This window comes from Castor canadensis, chromosome 8, assembly GCF_047511655.1.
Source record: "Castor canadensis chromosome 8, mCasCan1.hap1v2, whole genome shotgun sequence".
Lineage (NCBI taxonomy): Eukaryota > Metazoa > Chordata > Mammalia > Rodentia > Castoridae > Castor > Castor canadensis.
The window spans coordinates 90,406,415-90,425,335 of record NC_133393.1 but is presented as its reverse complement, the minus strand read 5'-3'; the positions used below and the strand labels follow the sequence as shown (position 1 = coordinate 90,425,335).

General features: G+C 51.1%; 2 protein-coding genes across 6 annotated transcripts in view; both read right to left on the bottom strand.

Annotated features, from left to right (window-relative positions):
- The window catches only part of Hoxc4 (homeobox C4), a 60,307-nt gene that overhangs the window by 23,450 nt on the left and 17,936 nt on the right, over positions 1-18,921 (bottom strand). For 2 of the 3 annotated variants that reach the window (XM_074083532.1, XM_074083533.1), the window contains exon 1: positions 14,555-14,679. The exons of the other annotated variant lie outside the window; for it this stretch is intronic. The gene's annotated coding sequence lies outside the window, so the exon portion shown is untranslated. Of the gene's footprint in view, positions 1-14,554; positions 14,680-18,921 lie in introns of those variants that run through there. 3 annotated transcript variants of the gene reach the window in all.
- Positions 42-14,673, bottom strand: Hoxc6 (homeobox C6). 3 transcript variants are annotated; one of them, XM_074083537.1, is made up of 3 exons: positions 14,555-14,673; positions 3,253-3,598; positions 42-2,533 (listed from the first exon to the last, which is right to left on the bottom strand). In XM_074083537.1, exons 2-3 carry the CDS (start codon positions 3,404-3,406, stop codon positions 2,226-2,228), a joined length of 462 nt encoding a protein of 153 aa, XP_073939638.1. In that variant the 5' UTR covers positions 3,407-3,598; positions 14,555-14,673; the 3' UTR covers positions 42-2,225. The 3 variants fall into 3 exon arrangements, with proteins under 3 accessions (XP_073939638.1, XP_073939637.1, XP_020039170.1); XM_074083536.1 differs by lacking the exon at positions 14,555-14,673 and adding an exon at positions 12,487-14,378 and having other exon boundaries at positions 3,253-5,788; XM_020183581.2 differs by lacking the exon at positions 14,555-14,673 and having other exon boundaries at positions 3,253-14,378.

Genomic DNA, 18,921 nt, shown 5'->3' with positions numbered 1-18,921 from the left:
GTGTGTGTGTGTGTGTGTGTGTGTGTGTGCGTGTGTGTGTGTGTGTGTAACCAGACACAATGGGCTGGAGGACTGCTCTGCAGCCCTGTGTGTGATCCTCATAGTGGTACAGATGCCAGATATTTTAGATACAAAATAGATGCTACTTGAGGGCATGGTGAGGCAAGATCCAAGCCTCCACAAAAATTATGAGCAAGGCAGAGGAAAAGGCCTGTTAGTCCAGGAGAAAGGGCCCCTGGACTAGGCTTTCCAGAAACCTGAATCCAGAAGGCCCACAGGAAAACAATTTCTGAGCTCTTTGGAGGCATGGAAATGGGGTGGGGAGAGAGGCCGGGTGGACAGGGCAGGCGCCTAAGCAACCTTGGCAGCTTTTGGCCAGGGTCTCTGCCACCTTTTGGCCCGTTCCCCTCTAGTCTCAAGTCTTACTTTTTCCTGCTTACCCTCCCCCAGGAAATCACCTCCTCTGCCAGGAGAAGACCCCTCTTAGCTGGCAGAGGCACTGGAGGGGGCGGTGTTGGGGATCTGGAGAGTCTGGAAAACTCTGGCGGATTCTTTCACTCTGGGAGATTCCCCCACACACACTCACACCTCTCCCCTAGGCCCACTCAGGTTTCTCTGGAGGGGCTTGGAAAGAGGAGGCTGGAACTGAGAAATGGTCTGGGTCCTACTGAGCCTCTCATCCACCAGGTTTGAGGAGAGAAGAGGAAGGAACCAGACAGGCTGGGGCTGTAAGGAAGAATTTTTGTCTCGAACACGTCTGGAGTCCCAGCGCGGGCCGAGAGCTCAGTGTCCAGGCTTTCTCTTTCGCGATGTCCTTGAGTCGCTCAATCCCTGCGGAAGGACTAGAATCCCGCGGTCTTCTCGTTCCCCTCGGTTCTCTGACTGGTTTCGCAACAGCAGGCCGGGGGCTGGCTCACTTGGCGTCCCCCACCCCACGCTCCTGGGAGTGGGTGGGGTGACCTGGTGCCTAGGTAGTGCTCCTTTTCTGGCCTTTTGGGGCTCGGGGTTCCGAAACCGAGGACCCCAGGCTACCAGAGGATGGAAGAAAGGCCTGTGTGCGCTTGGAGCCCAATCCAACTATGCCTGGCTTTCCCCCTGCCCCCAACGAAAGCCTGAGTGGCTTTTTTTTCGCGGGGTGTGTGTGGCTTGGCTTAGGGAGCCCAGAGGGGCCTCCTAGGTCTCCAGCGTGATCACAAGAACCCCGAGGCCCGTTCGGCTCCCGGGGAAGGCGAGTGCAGAGGGCTGGGGGCGCAGGCGGGCAGACACGGGAGCGCTTTGCAGCCTGCTCCAGGCCGGTGGGCGGGCGATTGAACAAAAATACGGATATAAACTTTTAAAAATAATATCAGTTTTATTAAATATTCGAGAACGGATCCAGAGGTCGGATTTATACAGGAGGGTAACACGAGGGGATTTATTTATTTATTTATTTATTTATTTTTCTCCTACTGGCTAAACAAACGTCATTCACTTTTTTTTCTGTTTTTGTAATTTTCCCTCTTTTTTTTCTCCTTTTTAAAATGAGATTGGAACACTGACGGTGCTAAACATAAATATAAATACAGAGACCACAAATACAGCTAAAAATATTCACACAGAAACGGTCACAGTTTGTATTAGGCCATAATGACCCCCAGGAATCTTTAAATACAATTTGCCTGGGTTGGGCATTTGCTGGGGCAGAGGGGCCAGGCAGGGGCTGAGGGGAGGCCCTGGGGGTGGCTATGGGGCCAAGGCGCGCCCTCCTTGGGCCTGCCGCCCTCCCCGGCTGCCAGGCCGGGCCCTGAGGCCCCGGAGTGGAGGCCCCAGGTTCAGGGAGCCGGCGCGCTGCACGGGGGCGAAGGCGGGGGGGGGGGCGTCGAGGGAGTGTCGTGTGTGTAGGGGGGGCTGCCAAGTCCTCATCTGGAGGGAAATCTGTGAAGTCTGAAGCGAGGTTCAGGGACTGAGCCCCCAAGGCCTAGACGGGGAAAGGGGCCTGCAGACAAGCCAAGAACGAGCTAGCAAGGGAGCTAGGAAAAAGAGGAGGAGACGCGCGTGGTGGAGAGTTGTGCGGAGAGGGAGGGGGTCCAGAGCTGACATTCAGGTCCATATCTGACTCCCTAATTTTGTTTTAGGGAGTCAATACACATCAATTGTGCCAGTGATAAATACAGAGTGTGTGATTAGGGAAGAGTTGGGGTGAGCGTGAGCTAGGGAGGACAGAGGGGTGGCAAGGACAGTCCTAGTCACTCTTTCTGCTTCTCCTCTTCTGTCTCTTCCCGCTTTTCCTCTTTTCCTCCCAGGCTGTCGGCGGCGGCCCCTCCGCCGCCCCCCGAGAGCGTGGACGTGAGATTGGATTCTTTTTTCCACTTCATCCGGCGGTTCTGGAACCAGATTTTGATCTGTCGCTCGGTCAGGCAGAGCGCGTTGGCGATCTCGATGCGCCGGCGCCGCGTTAGGTAGCGGTTGAAGTGAAATTCCTTCTCCAGTTCCAGGGTCTGGTACCGCGAGTAGATCTGGCGGCCGCGCCTCCGGTCCGCTCCGTAACCGACCCCTAGAGATCCGGGCACAAAACACACTAAAAACAATCAGCAAGGCGTCCTCTGCAGACGGTTTCGCCTAGCAAAGTCCTAACCCTCTCAACTTGGCCAACAGCTCGCGGCCCCCTCGGGCTCTAGCCTCCTCTCCCTTTACTGAGCCCCACCCCCACTGGGGGGTACAGCCAGGACCCCACTTCATTCAGTCTTCCCACAGGGTGGGAAATGTATATCCCAAAGAAAGGTGGGGGGCGGGGCAAAAAAACAGGCAGAAAGCTGACAGCCTAAAAGCTGATTTTTGAAAAATCCTAAATACTGGAAATGAAGGCCCCATTTTTCAAGGACTAGGCTTTCCCGCCTCCCCAAGCACCCTAGCTCTTGGAAAGTTCTCCCACTTTTCTGCCCTCTCTCTCCCCCTCCCTTCTCCTCAGCCTGACTCGACTTTGGGGGGCTACCTCTGCCCCCTCCCTTCACACCCTGCCCTATTCCTTCCTCCTCGGCTCGCCTTGGAGCCCTCCAATCCGTTAGGGGCCGAGGGGGGCCAGGCCCCTGTGAGCCAGCTCGCGAGGCGAGCAGAGGGGGCAGAAGAGGGGGCCCTGTCTCGGCGTCGGCGAGGAGACGAGCGTGATTGTTTTTATGGGGCCATAAAAAACTCTCTCCGCCCGTTCTTCTAGGGAAGCCGGTCATAAAGCCAGTTCAGTTTATTTAATTTATATCTCGGAGCTGTAAAACTCACCACTGTGCGAATTCATTCGCTGCATCCAGGGGTAAATCTGGATACTGGCTTTCTGGTCCTGGGGCGCAGTCCTGCCCTGCTCAGAACTAAAATCCTGAGCGATTGAGGTCTGTGTGTTATGTCCTAAGGTGTTTTGTCTGCAGTTTGAGAGCATGTCTTTCTCCTGGTAAAAGGAATTAGATCCATAGTCATACGGCCCCCGGCTGGAACTGAACACGACATTCTCCTGTGGCGAATAAAAGGGAGTCGAGTAGATCCGGTTCTGGGCAACGGCTGCTCCATAGGTCGAGAAATGCCTCACTGGATCATAGGCGGTGGAATTGAGGGCGACGTTGGGGAGGACGTCCTGGCCCCCGGCGAGGTGGCAGGATAAGGAAGGGTTAGTGAAGTAGGAATTCATCCCTTTGCCTTTACCTGGTCGGGCTATGATTTCTTTAATATTTATTTCTGTCTCCAGTTTGTACTCGGAACTAGATGGTTATAGGGACGGCTCCAATCCAGGACAGACAAAATGACAAAGTCAGCTGACCCCCTTCCAGCCAATCGCAAGCCAGATGTCAAGAAGGGGGAAAAAAATCGCTTCTGCTTCTGTTGATTCCCTAGTTGAGACTAAGTGTGTGCTTTGAAAGTAAGACTTGGATTTCTTTTTAAAATATATATGTAAAGGAACTGGTTTGGGGGTAAAGGAGGGGTGCATGTCCATGAACAGGGCCTTGGGCCCAGGGGAAGTAGAGGTGTACTCCCAGGAAATCTCTCAACCCCAACTAACTTTGCTATGCTGTGGCCAGAACCAGGGCCAGAGAGATTCCTGCATTTTCAATCTTATTTAATTTTTTATATCTGCCCCTTTCTAAATTTACATCCGGATCACTTCTTGAGTGGCGCTCCATCCCAATTCAAGGGATTTCCCAGAAATTCTACAAGACATCCTTGCTTGACATTCCATGAAGTGAGTCCCCACCACTTAAACCAGCATTATGTCCTCCAATACTTAAAAAAAAATCAAGAAAAGTAAAATTCACTTAAAAAATGGCGCCCAGAGGAAGGAGAGTGACTGAAATCTTGGGAGTAGAGGGGATGTGTGTGAGGGTGGCAATAGGTCTAAAAAGGGTGAGGGTGCGACTACAGGGCACAGTGGCATCGCTGAAGTGGGCAAAGGGCGCTTGCATTTCTTTTCCTCTGTCTTCTCAAGGGCCCCCTTTTTGGGGAAACACTTGCAACATTTTTCCTTTTTAAAGAAACACTTGCAACATTTTTACTTAAAAGGGAAAGTGCATAAAAATACAATAGGAGAGAGAGGAGAGAGAGAGAGAGAGAAGAAAGAAAACTCTGAAAGTCTTTCTAGAGACATCAACTCCTGTTTATGTTGGTGAGAATTTATGATTTGGAGCCACCCAGGGCCGGTGGGATAATTCACATAGGATCCAGCCAGAAAGAGAAAGCTAGTGGGATTCTGATGGACACTTAGCTTCAAGCAGGCTCAAGCCCTTGCACAGGTCAGAAGCCCCTTGCCCCCTCTGGATTCACAGCCCTGCCAGGGGAGGCGCCCCTGGACCTCAGTTCTTAGGCCTGGAGGGCTCTAGCAAAGGGCTCCTGGGGAGCTCTCCCAAGTGCCAGTCATCCCTGGATTCTCAGAAGCAACTACCCCCATTTTTTCCCACCTTGGGGCTGGGGGAAGGAAGGGATGGTCAGGAAAAGGCAGCTGCGTTTGAGCCTTCAGAGGCAGCGGCAGTGGGCGAACGGAAGCAGCAAGCAACAGAGGATGTGCACAAGGGGGTTTTTCCCTTGATTAATCCAAACTTAATTTGATGTCGCGACATAGGCTGAAAATGCTTTGAGTTGACAAAGAGGGGGCGGTGAGGTGTATGTAGAGAGGAGTGAAAGCTCATATTCCCTCCCCCTTTTGGGGAGGGGGGAAGACTGACTATAACAAGAACCCGGATGTCGCCAGATTTTATGATCTTTTCCTTCTGTGTAACAAAGCGGAGTAATCAATGGGTAGCAATAAAGCCATAAACGGGACTACGCTGGGAAAAAACTCGTTTATTCATCTTCTGTAACGTTAAGGTTTCCCTGGAGTGTCGCTAGGGGGGAAAAAATAAAGTTTTGAACCCAAAAGCAGACAATGTGTAGGAGCTGGTGCAGACAACATGTTAGTTAATACATGAACCTCGTTAGGGGGTTGAAGAGTCTTCCTGCCAGACAATTTGTGTTGGCTTTTTAAAAATCCAGCCCCCATCCTTTAGAAAGGAGGGAAATTGGTTGGTATTTAGAAGGGTAAGGAAAAGATCTCTGTAATTATAAAGGTTCCTCCCCTAGGACTACACTTTCTTCTTCCCAAGGAGATGAAGGTGAAAGGGTAGAGGAGGATGCTTCCATTAAGAAATTTTAAAAAGAGTTATTTTATTTGGGGGTGACATGGCAAGTACACATAGACACCAGTGTGAGTTACTTTTTGCTTTCCAATCCAGCTGTCCTCGAATTCATGGCATGCCTGGGCAGAGGTTTCCAACAGCTGGCTGGGGCTCCAGTCTCTCTGGAGGGCAAGAGATAGGGGGAGAGATAACAAGGGGGGAATACCCTGAGGCTGAGCCAGGAACAAGTCAGTGCACCCCTGGACACAAGTAGTCTCTCTCAAAGTTCCCAGCCTCCTGTCTGCCCTGAGGGTAGCAGTGTAACAAGTAGGAGAAGCCGGAAGAAAGAGTAAATTCACTCTATTTCAGAGCGAGATTGCTAGAGGGATAAATCATGTCAGTGATATTTCCTTCAAGATATTAAATTGTTGCAATGTACAACAAATTGAATGATGGAAGATAGGATGTCTTAATGAGGTTTTGCTTTCAGTGAGTGTTGATTTTCCATGTATTTTAAAATCTCTTTTATGGGTGGGTGGGGGAGGGAGGGACCTTGAAAGAAAGAAGGGGCTTCTGGGGAACCATGTGCTACAGCCCCCCAGCAAGGCTGCCTGAGTTCCCTGGAGTCCCTCCCCAATCAGATCTGGAGAAAAGGGGCCCCCGAAGTTGGGGAGATTCTCTTTTGGGGCCTAAAGGCGGTGGGCTCGGGGGTGGGCGACCTGAAGAGCAGAATGTAAGTCTCAGGCCCGGAAAGTTAAGTGTTTTATTACGTCCCTAAACAGAGGGCAGAGACTGAAAGGTCTCGCCGATTTATAATGAACAGAAACCAGCTGCTGAGGGGAAAAAGGCAGAAATGCTGGAAGGGAGAGAGTATGGGAAGCAGAAATACAAATAAATCCCCCCACTGCTTAAAGACTTTCGGCAAAATTAATTTCCAACACACTCTTCTCCATCCCCTTCTGTTTCTAAGGAAAGAACCTCCTTTTAGTTAGATTTTTAATTATGCAGCTGAAATTTGATGGAAAGATTCGCTCCAAGGAGGGAGAACAGGTCAGATGATTCTGATCTTCCCTCCATTAGGTTGTGTTTTCCTTTTCCCAATTCATGTCAATTTTATTTTTTTTGGCAAAACAATGGCTGTCTACGGGGCGGGGGGTGCTGGGACTTGGATTTTTCTAAATATATTTATATTTTCCTGTTAAATTTGTCTGAAAACAATTAGGGAAACTCATCAGCAGAAGCAAGAACAGATGTTTTATTAAAACTGCAGTTGAGCTCTGTAAATATGCACAAGTCTTGGGAAGGAGGGAGTGAACTCATTCTTTGTTTCTATAAAAACAAGCCTAGAGAAATCAGAGAACCCCCCCCCCCCAGGCCCTCTGGTCTCCGTGATGCTGTGGCCCTTCGGCCTTCTGAATTAGGTATTCAGAGGGGGCTTGGTTTCAAGAGCAGATTTTTTCGCTTGGGGAGCTGTATCAGTGGATTCAAAAACAGAATTTTTTTTTAATGCAGAAAAAGAAATAAAGGGGGAAAGTCACCACTCACAGCTCCAGTCCCCCCACCCCAATCCAAAACACATGCTTTTCATGAGCACTAATTACAAGGAGAGGAATTTACTGCCTGCGTCTTGGGCCTGACTGGGGTGCAGCCACTGGCCTGGAGTCCCCAAGGCTCAGAGTTTTACTGGAGCTGGACACTTGGAAGTTTCCCAGGGTACTTAAGCTCTCCTACTTCAGCCTTGCCCAGCTCCAGGCCAGGGCAAGGCTAGGGATCCTTGTGGCTCTAAACTAGGGAAAGGGTGAGGGAGACAGGACCCTTCCCCTGAAGAGGTTCACGGGCAGGCCTCACCTCGTCTGCCTTTACTTTCCACTCTGCTCTGGCTAATATTCTGATTTTGTGGGGATAGACATTTGAAGTGAGCCTGATGAGAGCTGGAATTTTTATTTGGGAACCATCTTTTCCAAAAGTCCTCTTACTTTGTGTTATGCCAGTCTCCTCTCTCTCCCAGGATCCTCCAACTTTGACTCTTCAAAGATGTTTGTGACTCACCCTCAACACAATACACACACTCCATTCCTGGCTGCCGGCACCACCAACTATAGCTCCGCACTGGAGGCTGCTGCATAGGACCCCAACGCTGGAGCCGCAGGACTCAGCGCTCCCTCGGCCTGGGTGCTTGGCTGCCTGAAAGTCACTGTAGCTGCCCAACCCTGCCCCATCACCACTTCTAATCCTTGATTTCCAAAGACAGAGAATAGTTACCTCGCCGGCCCCTTTTGTACCACTGGGCGAGGGCTGAATTCCCTCTTACAGAGAAAGCCGAGTTTCAATAATTGCTCAGCTCACCTCACAATCACACTATTTGATTAAGGCTTTGCTGTTCTAGAGTGACTGTTCAGCTAGCTCCACCGGTGTATCATTGTATTTTTTACTTAAAAATTAAAAAAAGAACCCTATTCCAAATGCCTGATGTGTTGTGTACAAGCTCCTTTGATCTCCATGGAACTCGGAGTAAAAGGATTGCAAAGGGAGCTTCGCTCGGCTGCCAGAGAACATGAACGCAAGGACTGGTCTGCTGCGGGACACCAAAGCCTGGCTCATCCAAAGGGCTCCTGATTTCTTGGTTTCCCACAGATATGATAGGGGAAGTCTTCCTAGCGTATACCCCCCTCTGTATACACACACTGCATTCCAAAAAGGAACACTCCTCCTTTCAAAGTCCAGGCTTAGAAAGACTTGGAGAAAAGTGAAATTTGACACACCCAACCCGGAAATAAATCCCATTTGTGGGTACTGATATTCCAGGATAGGGCTCAGGCTGACCAACTTGTGGGAGTTGGGGGTCAGCAGGGAGGGGGAAAGGAAGAAGGGGCCAGATGGGGCACTTCCAGTTGCTGAGAATTGGCCAGACACCTCAGAGGCCAGCGCTGGTGACTCCTCATTTGAGCTAAGAAGCTTCACTGCAGAGCTGTGGCTTTATTGCAATTCAACAGAGAAGAAAGGTATATGGAGGGGGGGTCTGCTAACTCATGTAGTAGTTCCTCTCTTTCCAGATTTCTGCCTGACCTTTCCTTACTGGCACTCCACTTACTGATAACAGTCAGCAGATACAAATTCTTGAATTGGCCTATTTGGCCTCTCCACTCACTTTTCTGGGTTGAAAAGTAAAATAGGTCCCATCATACTCATCCCTGAGCCCCCTTCCAGTTCCACATGAACAACAACAACAACAAAAATCTTTTCTGGCTTGTGGGGGCCTGGCCCACAAGTTTCCCACCTCATCCCAAGCAACTGAATATCATCTGAAGAGGGCACTCAGCATCTTAGTCTCACTGGGAATGGGGAGGGAATTAAGATGCCTAGGGACATTTTAGGAGTGTAAAGCAAGTGGCCCTACTTGGCCCAAGAGGAAAATTAAAACCCAGAATGTTTAGGCTGCTAGACTAGGTTCTCCGGAGAGTATCAGATAAAGAAGGAGGGGCAATAGGAGGTATGCTCCGTGCTAGGCCAAAGGATCCCCAACATCCTTGTTTATCTTATACCCCTGAACATAGAGCATTGCTTGGACCCATTTTGGAGGTTTTATGAGAATTGTAAAATTCAAGAACTTGGCATTTATGGCATCATGGTGAGTTATCATACAGAAATTGTGAATGTTATAAAAGTTATGTACATCAGGAGTTTTGTATGGTGGACTGGCCTCCTCTCACTTTTCCCCCTTCCTTCCTCTTCTTCCCCTCCCTGATCTAACTTCTCCTACTTGAAAATAAAATGTGATTATGTTCTAGAACAATAAGTTAACAATGAAGCATCGCCCTTATTTCCCTATAAATAATTTTATTCTTGCTTGCAGATTTGAAAGAACCATTAATCCGTGCTGGCAAAAAGGGAAAGAGATGGGCAGAGAGGAATTAATTTTAGAAACAAGAATTTACTTAGATGATACTCTTTCAGATTTGATAGCTATGTGCAAAATTAAAGGCGAACAGTGGCCTCTCAGATTACACCTGATGGGACTGGAAATTTATAGGATGTTTAGCAAAGGGACAATTTAATTTTGTGGGATTTTGCTTAAATTCACCGCTTTTTGGGGGGCTGAGGAGAGCGAAGGGGGAAAGTGACATACTTTACCTAGCCTTATGAATCTGCCAGCACTACCCTGATCAACAGTCTGCTCAGCAACCTGTGTCTCAGGGAAACTCCTTCAGAAAGGAATGGAGGATTGGGGTAAGAGGGACTAAATTTCCTCAATGACTGTGGACCCCTTAACCAAGCCTTACCACAGGTGAGGGAAAAAAAAACAAAACCTGGAGGCAAGAGCAGGGCTGCTTCTGAGTCTCCTCCCGGGACACCCGGAGGTTTATGGCGTCCCCATAATTCTCTGGACCCTGTAAACTGTTGCCCTATTTTATAGGCCGATTTCTGCTTCCTCCCCTCCGAATGAGAGAATCAGGGAACTTGTAACGGTGGGAGGGGGTGCTGAAAGGGGATGGAGTTGGGGATAGCACTGCACTTTGTTCTGGGGCGAAATTTGCTGGTTTGGCGGGTTTCTGACGCAGGGTGGCAGCAGACAAAACAAGTAAACAACTCACAGACACAATAAACAGGGACGGCTGCGGCGCCGTGGCAGAGGCTGTGGGCTGGATGAGGGGCACGATCCTGGGGTAATGTCACCCCAGCGCCCCGGGTGGCCGACGCCTAAAAGCTTGAGGCCGCCCTAGGTGACACAGTGGAGGAAATAAGGAGGAAAGCTGCGGGCCCTCAAGCCACAGCAAGTCTGGACACGAGATCCTTGGGAGGAACCTCAGCGCCTTGGGAGCAGCAGAAACCCCTCCAGCCCTACTCCTGTTCTCACTTTCTTTTATGGGGCTTTCCACTGACATTGCTATTTTCCTTCAGTTGTGTCTTTTTTGTAGCCCTGGAAGTGAGAAAGGTTGCAAAAAGAGGCCAATTAATTCCCAGCAGTGGCCCGTTTTCGGTGCTCCAGGCCCACAGGCCCAGCTTTCATTCCGGAGCAGCCTTCATCGGCTTTCTCTCCAACCTGGCCTTGCACTGGCTCAGGTAGCAGACAGAATTAAAATGCATCCTCACCAGTATCCAGATTTGGATTTTTGGGAGAATTTAGAGAGCTCCTAAATTGGCCCCTACAAATTCTGGGGTGGGGTGGGCAGCCCAGCTGGGGGAGGAGAGATGTTCACTGCATCCTCACCCCTTCTGGCTTTTTCTACAGTCGCCTCTCCAAGCGCCCTGGCCAGCAGCCACTCCAGACCACTGTCTGGAGGCCACCTTATTAACCACTCCAGTTCCTTTGCTGCCTCCCACCGCCCCAGGCTTCCAGCACCAGGGCCCAGTTCTGGTAGTTCTGATCAGAACTGCTCTCACAGGCCCAGAACACCCAGGAAACAGCCCATGGACTTTGCTTTCAAAATGACTGGAATCAAACCTTATAAGATAATCTGTAATTGGGGGAGTTTGTAGGGAGGTGAGGAGGGAAAGCAGAAGAGTTCAGTAGTTCCCAGTCCAGTAGCATGGACAAGGAAACCAATAAGGTCTGAGAAAGCCCTTGTGGCATCCTTTGGTTATAGGAACCCGCATACTGCAATTCCAGTACATGCATATTTCCAGCACAGTTGAAGAGAAGGCCTCCTCTGTGCACCGGTGCTTCTGTGAGCCCACTCTCATCCAGTGAGGGCTAACAAAATTTCACAGGCACATAAAATGGTGTTTGAGTGAATACAGCCATGGTAATATATAATTAACCATAAGGAAATATGAGTCTGTATATATTCCTGCATGAGTCTGAACCTATACATTTGACTCTGCATATAATAAATGTAACAAAGCCACCAAGCCTGGTTTCTCAGAACACAACAGCCAGACCAACAAGGTCGCATTTTCAACCAAGGTCGCATTCTCCGTGGGGATCACAACTGTCAGACCAAAGAAAGAAAGGGTTTGCATTGTCCATTTATCCATAGCTAGGAACCGGTACATGAAACACAGCCATAGCAGGGTTGATAAAGTCCCTTAAGAGGCAGGCCTGAAGGTGCCCAAAGAGTGGGCTCAGTGGAGAACCCTGAGCCCAGGGCTCTAGGGAAAGTTGCCAGGCCCTGACCCACAGATTCAATGTCTGCCCAGCCTCAGTCAGCATTGGGTGTGCAGAGTCCTTGAGCCAGATTCTATTCTCGGCCACACTGGCTATTATTAGATAATCACAGAAGAGCTCTCCTGCAGTGAGGACCACATCTACGGAGAATTTGGCCTGCAAGGAGGCTGAGGGCTGCCAGTGGTGGCCCCCTTGTGCTTCTGTCTGAAAGCCAGAGAGGGAGAGAAAGAAGCGGGAGAAAAGCGAAAGTAATTGGAAAGCACAGTGCTGCCTTTGGGGTACGGTTTTATCCCCTGGCCAGATGGGAAAACTGGTAAAGTAGGACCAGGCTACTGCTTCTATGCTTCCTCGGCATCCCTCTGTTTAGTGGTGAAGGGCACAGAGTAAGGTGGGGGCCTGCAGAACCCTAACCAAAAAAACAAAAAATGGACAAGAAATTGATAAAAATATTATATAAGGACACCTCAGGATAGTACTGTTAACCGGCAACCTCGGACCCTAGCACCCCAATATCTCGCTGTTAGCACATTCAATTAGATCCCCGTAGGCCTAGAGAAATACCCCAACCTCGCCCAGGCCCGCTTTTCCGATGGGAGGGGGGCCCCTCTAATGTCCCAGGTGAATCTCCACTGGCCTGAATAGCCTCCGGAAACGGCTTTCTTTTGGGGGGAGGAACAAAAGACACTTGTGCTCCCCACCCTCCACCGCAGTGCGGCCATCTGCAGAGGAGGGGGCGGACAAAATACAGGCGAAAGAGAGAAATATAGGCCTCACCGGTCGGCGGTTCCCAAATTACGCCAGGAGAAAGGCTCCCATTTTCGGGCCTCCCGGGCCCCTCCACTGTCCCACCGTACTCCCCCTGCCCCTTTCAGGTCCCACTGATTCTGGTCCCGGCCAGCCGCAGCCTGGTTCCCCCGAGTGTCAGCCCCTTGGCTGAGCCCGAGCAGCAGGAGAGCGCGCTGCAGCCGGAGCAGGCGGCGGGCTGGGCCCATTTGGGGAGAGCCAAGCGCTTTTCTCGATCGTAAACAAGGAACGCGAAATTAGCCCCTCGGCAGACGCCTCTGCCGACACACTAGTCCTATGGGGAGGGGGTGTGAAGGGGGAGAGAAAATGCCATTTCTTCCCCCGGGAGAATACCTCAGAGGCCTTTATGTCGACTGCGAAAGGGGAATTTTAGGGGGGCAGGAGAGGAAGGGAAAGGGATTGCAGGGGGAGGGGAGAGAAGATTCACCGTCATCTCGGGTCCAAGAGGTTTGATTTTAATGCACGCGAACTGTATTTTTAACATTTGATAAAACCGGGTTTTCTCCCCCCTCCCAGCCCCCCAGACGACGGGTCAGGGTTTGAACAGGAAATCCAGGAGCGCTCCCCTCCCCCACGCGGGCTTGGCGCAGAATCCCAGTTGTGCCTCTTGAGAGACGATGGGGTGTTGGGGGGTTGGGTGGCTCCGATTGAAGGTGAGGCTGGACCTCAGTTTCTCAGACCTCTCCAGGAATATGCCCCCTCCCCAGCTCTGGGGTGTGTCTGCTTGGATGTGTAAGCATTTGAGTGTGCGTCCCTCTTTATAAACACAAATTCACACATACAGGGTTGCCTCGGATCCAGGCCGGGCAGCAGGGCGAGGTCATATATCAAACTGCAACACATTCAGGGCCACGTACATTTGGAAGAAATTAAGCCACTGTGTTATGAAACCATATGTGTCAGGTTAAGACCATACAACACACCATTAGCACCAATTATTAGGAAGATCCTGAGCGCCCAGAACTCTCCTGGCCACCCTATTCGGAGGCCCCTACCGCAGGAGCCCGCCGCCCCGCGAGGGCTGGCAGCCTTCACAGCACCTAGGAGGCCCTGCCAGCCAGGTCTGGGCCTGTCCCCGCCCAGCCTGGGGCCTCCTCCATTCCCACCTCCGCCTGGACAGGGCAGGTCCTAGTCTAGAGCAACCATTCCAGCCGTTGAAACACTTCAGTGGGCATCCCGGGTGGAGTGGCCGCGGCTGGGGGTGGGGAGCGCCGGACCCGGGGAAGGAAAGCGGATAGGCCTCTTTACTCCAAGCACAAGATGGCTTTTGAATACTGCATACTCCCCCGCATCCCAACCCCTCCACCCGCAGTGCAGGGCACCTCCCACCCTTCCATCCGCCAGAGTTGGGGCGGGAACCGCGGTTGGGCAGACGCTCTCCCCTTGGCTGACGCGCACCAGCCACCAGCCTCCCCCCTAATTGCCAATTAACAGGCCCCGCCGCCCGCCTAGCTGCGCTTGCTTCCTGCTCTGCGGCCCGGCCCTGGGCTCACACTGCGCATGTGTGAGCTCCGAGGACTCATTCTCCGGGAAGGAGGGGGCTGCCGAACAGGGAGGGGGCTGTGGAAAGTTTGTTTGGGGGTTGAGGGGCTGACGTTGCTCAGGGGGCAATGGGCATAGCCTACAGGTTCTCTTTTCTGCCCTGGAGTTTGAGCTTCCAGGCCCCTCCGTCCCACTCCCATTAGTCAAGACTAGGCAAATCTATAATAGGTATAGACACGGTGGGCATCAGGCTGAGGGCCCTCGCCCTAAACCCCGGACTTATGCCACAAGGGCGAAATCCTCTTATTCTCCCAGGCTCCTAAACTTCGGCGCACAGTGACATAAGGACAACACATTCGCCCCACTCCCAGTTACCAGTATCCCAGTTTAACCCCATCACCCCCCCATTTCCCTCCCTATAATTACCCAAGCGCCCACCCTCTCGTCAGCCCCCTCTCCTCTCTAACCAAGACAAGCCGTTGCTGTCTTTATCTTGAAACCGCCACCCAGCTACGGACCATTAGTTACATATTTGAACCAATAAGGAAACACTTACCGGGCGCTGCTGTCACTCTCCCTCTCTCCCTCTCTCTCTGCCTCTCCCACACTCTGTCTTTCTCGTCTTCCCTCATTCTGTGCCGATGCCGAGCCTGTCTCAGCTCCACACACACACACACATATACTTTATATAAATTTAAAAATAAAAAGAATAGTCCTGATAATTTAAAAAAAGCCAAATAAAATTAAGGAGAGTTGCAGGAAGGGGACAGGAGGGAGAGCCTGGGAGAGGGGAGGGGTGGTGGCATCCGCAGCTCCCGATCTGAACTCCCACTCCCGCATTCCTCCTGCCCCTTGGGGGCCTGAGGGTCGGGTACAGAGAGGGAGAAATGCCTTCAACTCCTGCTTCTCCCCTCCCACCCCGCCCTCCTCAGGTGCCCCCAGCTTCCGGCAACTCCACCTGGGAGGGAAAAAAATTAAATGGGAGGGAAAAATAATTGTTAATCAGATTAATAATAAAAAAAATACTGATAATGAAGGGAGCGCCCAGCGCAGGTTTCCCTGGCAATGGTTAGGCTCTTACAGGGAGGACTGTTCTGCGGAGCGCTCGGAACGGACAAACCACAATAAAAAGTTCACGTTCATGGATGGAATCCACATGACTTCTTGTGGCCAATCCAACTTGTGAGTCGATCGTAAACTTTTATTACTCAGCTGTAAATTTTCTGCAAACAACCGGGAATGCGATGCATTTGTGTAGCGTGTGCAAATGGGCGCCGCGGTCGCCATGTTTACCCAATTCTCTCAGAAAGGGAGCATCTCCCGACCCCCATCCCACCCCCAACCCCCGCCCACTCCCCACGGGCCGGCTGCTCCAGGCAAGTGAGGAAAGGGGAGAGAGGGGATCCAGGGAAGAAGGAAGGAAGGATTTAGGCACTGGGGTTCAGCCGCCTCCTCTCACTGTACCGAATTTTAAATAGTTTTTCTTAATAAATGGAGATAATAAGATTGGGTCTAGGGGAATCAAAGCTTCGTAAAGATCTGTAGCATTGGGGCCATGAAATCTGGTAAGGTGCAGGGACTGAAAAGGAATACCCTCCCTATGCTTACTTTTTTACTTAGGAAGAGAACACATCTTCCCTACAGGGGTGCCCCCCCCAGCAGACCCCCACTCCACCCCAGACAGAAACAGGAGTCTCAGGCTGTGGACAGCCTCTCAAGCAAGTCTGCCCTGGATGTGATTTAAAGAGCCAGGGCTGACCAGCCCTGGACAGTCCTTTGGAGGCAGCAGGGGGTGAGTATTTGGAGCAGCCTCAAGGACCCTCAAATGGACCACCTTCATCCCCAGATGGTCTCTTTTTCAAATAGAATAACATTGCTCCCCAAAACCATCAGGCCTCATTTCCTAGATTCTAATGGCAATTTATAATCTTTTCAGAATTAAAAGCAAAATTAAGGCCCCAAATCGTGGCTCCCACTTCCCTTTTCTTTGAGTTCCAAAGCAATTTGAAGCCTTTTCAACCTTGTCCAGTTGCCCACACCCACCTGCCTTTTTCAGAAAAATATCCTGGGTGGTGTCTGGACTAGAACCGGCTTGGAGGCCCTGTAAAAGGATCTCTTACTGCCCTGAGTTGTACCTTCTGCACTAAAATTCTGAGCGCCCCATTCTTCCAGACTCCTAATTTTGGTGCTGGGTCTACTGTGGGGAGTCTAGAAAAATTCCCTCACAGAGACTATTTTGCGAGTGGGCCGGCTAGATCCCTCCCCACTGGCTAGAGATCTGAAGGCCAGCAGCTCTCCCCTTGGTGCGGCATGGAACTGGCAAGGGAACCTCAGCCAAGGGGGGTATCCTTCATCTCCTCCCCAAACTTCCTCCACAGTAAGCAAAGCAGTTCCCTCAGCCGGATGCAGAGACCTCGTTTCTTTTACAAACCCACCCATAAATTTTATAACAGGTAGTTAAAAATTACGATGAGGAAGCGCTGGCCCAGCTTTTCACAATGGGTAACAGGGAGAATGGGAGAGCGCTGCGGGCAGCTCACCGGAAATTTTCTTTCTAGTCTGTGGTACAACCTGTCCTGAGTTCTCTCTAATTGGGGCTGGGGGTAACTTTCTAGCCGCCAGGCAGTGGCTGGGGCATCTCATTTGGGAAGATGGGACGCGGCAGGCTAACCCACCCTCCCATTCAAGGATTCCCCAAGGAGCCCTTCAGCTCCCCCCACCCCCGCCCTTTTCTCCAAGGCCTGCACCTCCCTTGGCCTCAGTGATGACGGATTTGGAAGGGAAAGAGAATGCCGAGTATTTTTTTTTAATCCAGAGAAACGAATTTGCCCCCCAACTTAATAGCTGCATTATCCTGTCTTTACCGTTGAGAATAGAATAATAAATTCAAAGCGAAATGAGCGATATGCTTCAACTCAGCATTTTGAAAGATACTATTTTTCACAAATCACAAATAGCTTTCGGAAGCCACTTTGATTGGCTAATAAAAAAGTAAAGAATGGGAGAAAGTCCTATCTGCAGCAGCCGAATGGTACCCATTCCGGTAATGGGACGGCGGGAGCATTTGGGAGGACGCGTTGCTAAAGAGAGCGCATCCCGCTCGCAATTATGTTCCCCCATAAAATGGGTTTTTAACCTCCTTTCTTTTCCAAACGAGAAAACGGAGTTGGTGGGCAGCGGGAGCAGGGGAGCGGGTGCTGCGTGAGGGGCTGGCTGGGGCTCCTTTGGTCTGACCCTTCAGTCGCCCGACATTTCCAGCAAAGCCGGGCGCCAGACGCACCCCGCCCTCCGACGCGTCGGGTTTGGGGCCACGGACATTGCGGAGCAGGGCCAGGGATGAATGGGCTATTTGGTGTAGGGGAAAAGCGGCGAGGCCTTCAGAGGCACTTAATGCAGTGTTCATGCCGCTTAGCTACCGGACCAGGTATTCTTTATTAATGGCAATCATAACTTCACATTTAAAAATGAAAGGCCTGCAGTCGTCCTTCGGAGTATAGAAGGGGACGTTTGTGGAAAGGCCTGAGGTCGGAGCGAAATGCGGTCTTTTCGGGACTCATTAGGCGGTAGCTGGTGTCTCCAAAGCAAACGGGGTTACCTGGCTGGCACCTCACAGCACTTCGAAGCAGCGACCCCAAGTTCGGATAGATTTCCCTGGAGCTCCAGCCCAAAGCTGTCCCCAGCTGCCCGAAGCCTGTGCTTCCAACCCACAACCTCTCTTAGACTGCAGAGTCCACTATGTACATCGCGTGACGAAATCCTGTACCACTTTTCGAAGAAGTCAGAGATGGGGACCCCGGTGAAATACACCAAACAATATTTGACCTGGGCCTAGTCTGGGAAATCAGAGGAGAGAGAAAGAGAGAGAGAGCGAGAGAGAGAGAGAGAGAGAGAGAGAGAGAGAGAGAGAGAGAGAGAGAGAGAGAAAATGAGAATGAGAATCTGGCCTCAAAGATATGTCAGTCTTTGGGGGTCTGGTTTTGAAGACCAGAAGATCTGCTCCCCTCCCCTTCCCCCCCCCCTTTCCTGGCTGAGTCAGAAGACTTGTATCTCTGGAATTTGGGCTTATTTGACCAGAATCTTAGTGGCATAAACATATTTCTCTGTCTAGGACCTTCCAGAGAGAAGTGAGGGACCTCTTTACCCCCTGGGTCCCTGAGACTTCAACTCTTTATTTTAGGGAATGAAGATGCCAATTGAGGACCCCCCCCCATCCTGCTGTGGCTGGGGTGGGGTACTGTCTGCTCAGCAGGCCCATCTCCCTAGGCCAATGGCACTAACTATGGGGGCTGGGCTGGCTGCCCAATTGCCAAGGTGAAGCTAGCTGGGGGGCTGATTTGAAACAGCCAGGACAGAGGCTGGAGTGGACACAAGAGAGCTGACTGGCAGTGACAGCCCAGCTGCTGGCTGAATTTGAATTCCAGGATAAGGACCCAGGCTCTCTGGTCTACCAGCTCACCCATTTCCCCTTCCCCTCTGTTTCCCCAGGCTAAAGCTTCCTCAACCCCACACTTAAGTCTCTCCAATGTTTAGTCATCTTTCAGCCAAACCTCTTGACAAGTCAGCTGCATTAAGCTTCACATTTCCCCCCATCATCTTCGCTATTCCAGATGCTGGGTGTCAGGGCTGGTCACAACGGACATGTGAAGATAAGAAAAAGCCCCACTGCTTCAGTCCCAATTCCTGGAAGAAAAAGACAAAATCCTGGAAGGGCCATGGGCAGATTCTTTGTCTGGGCCCAGCCCAGGGCTGAAGAAGAGGGTGAATGTATGAGCTCTTTCCCCACTGGGATCTTAGCACCTATAAACTCACTTTGTTTGGAGCCAAGATTCCCCCAGGAGCATAGTAGTCATACACCTTCTTCTTTCTACCAATGGACTAGTCCTCTTTTTCTTCCTGCTCTCAACCCCCCTTCCCTGTCACCTG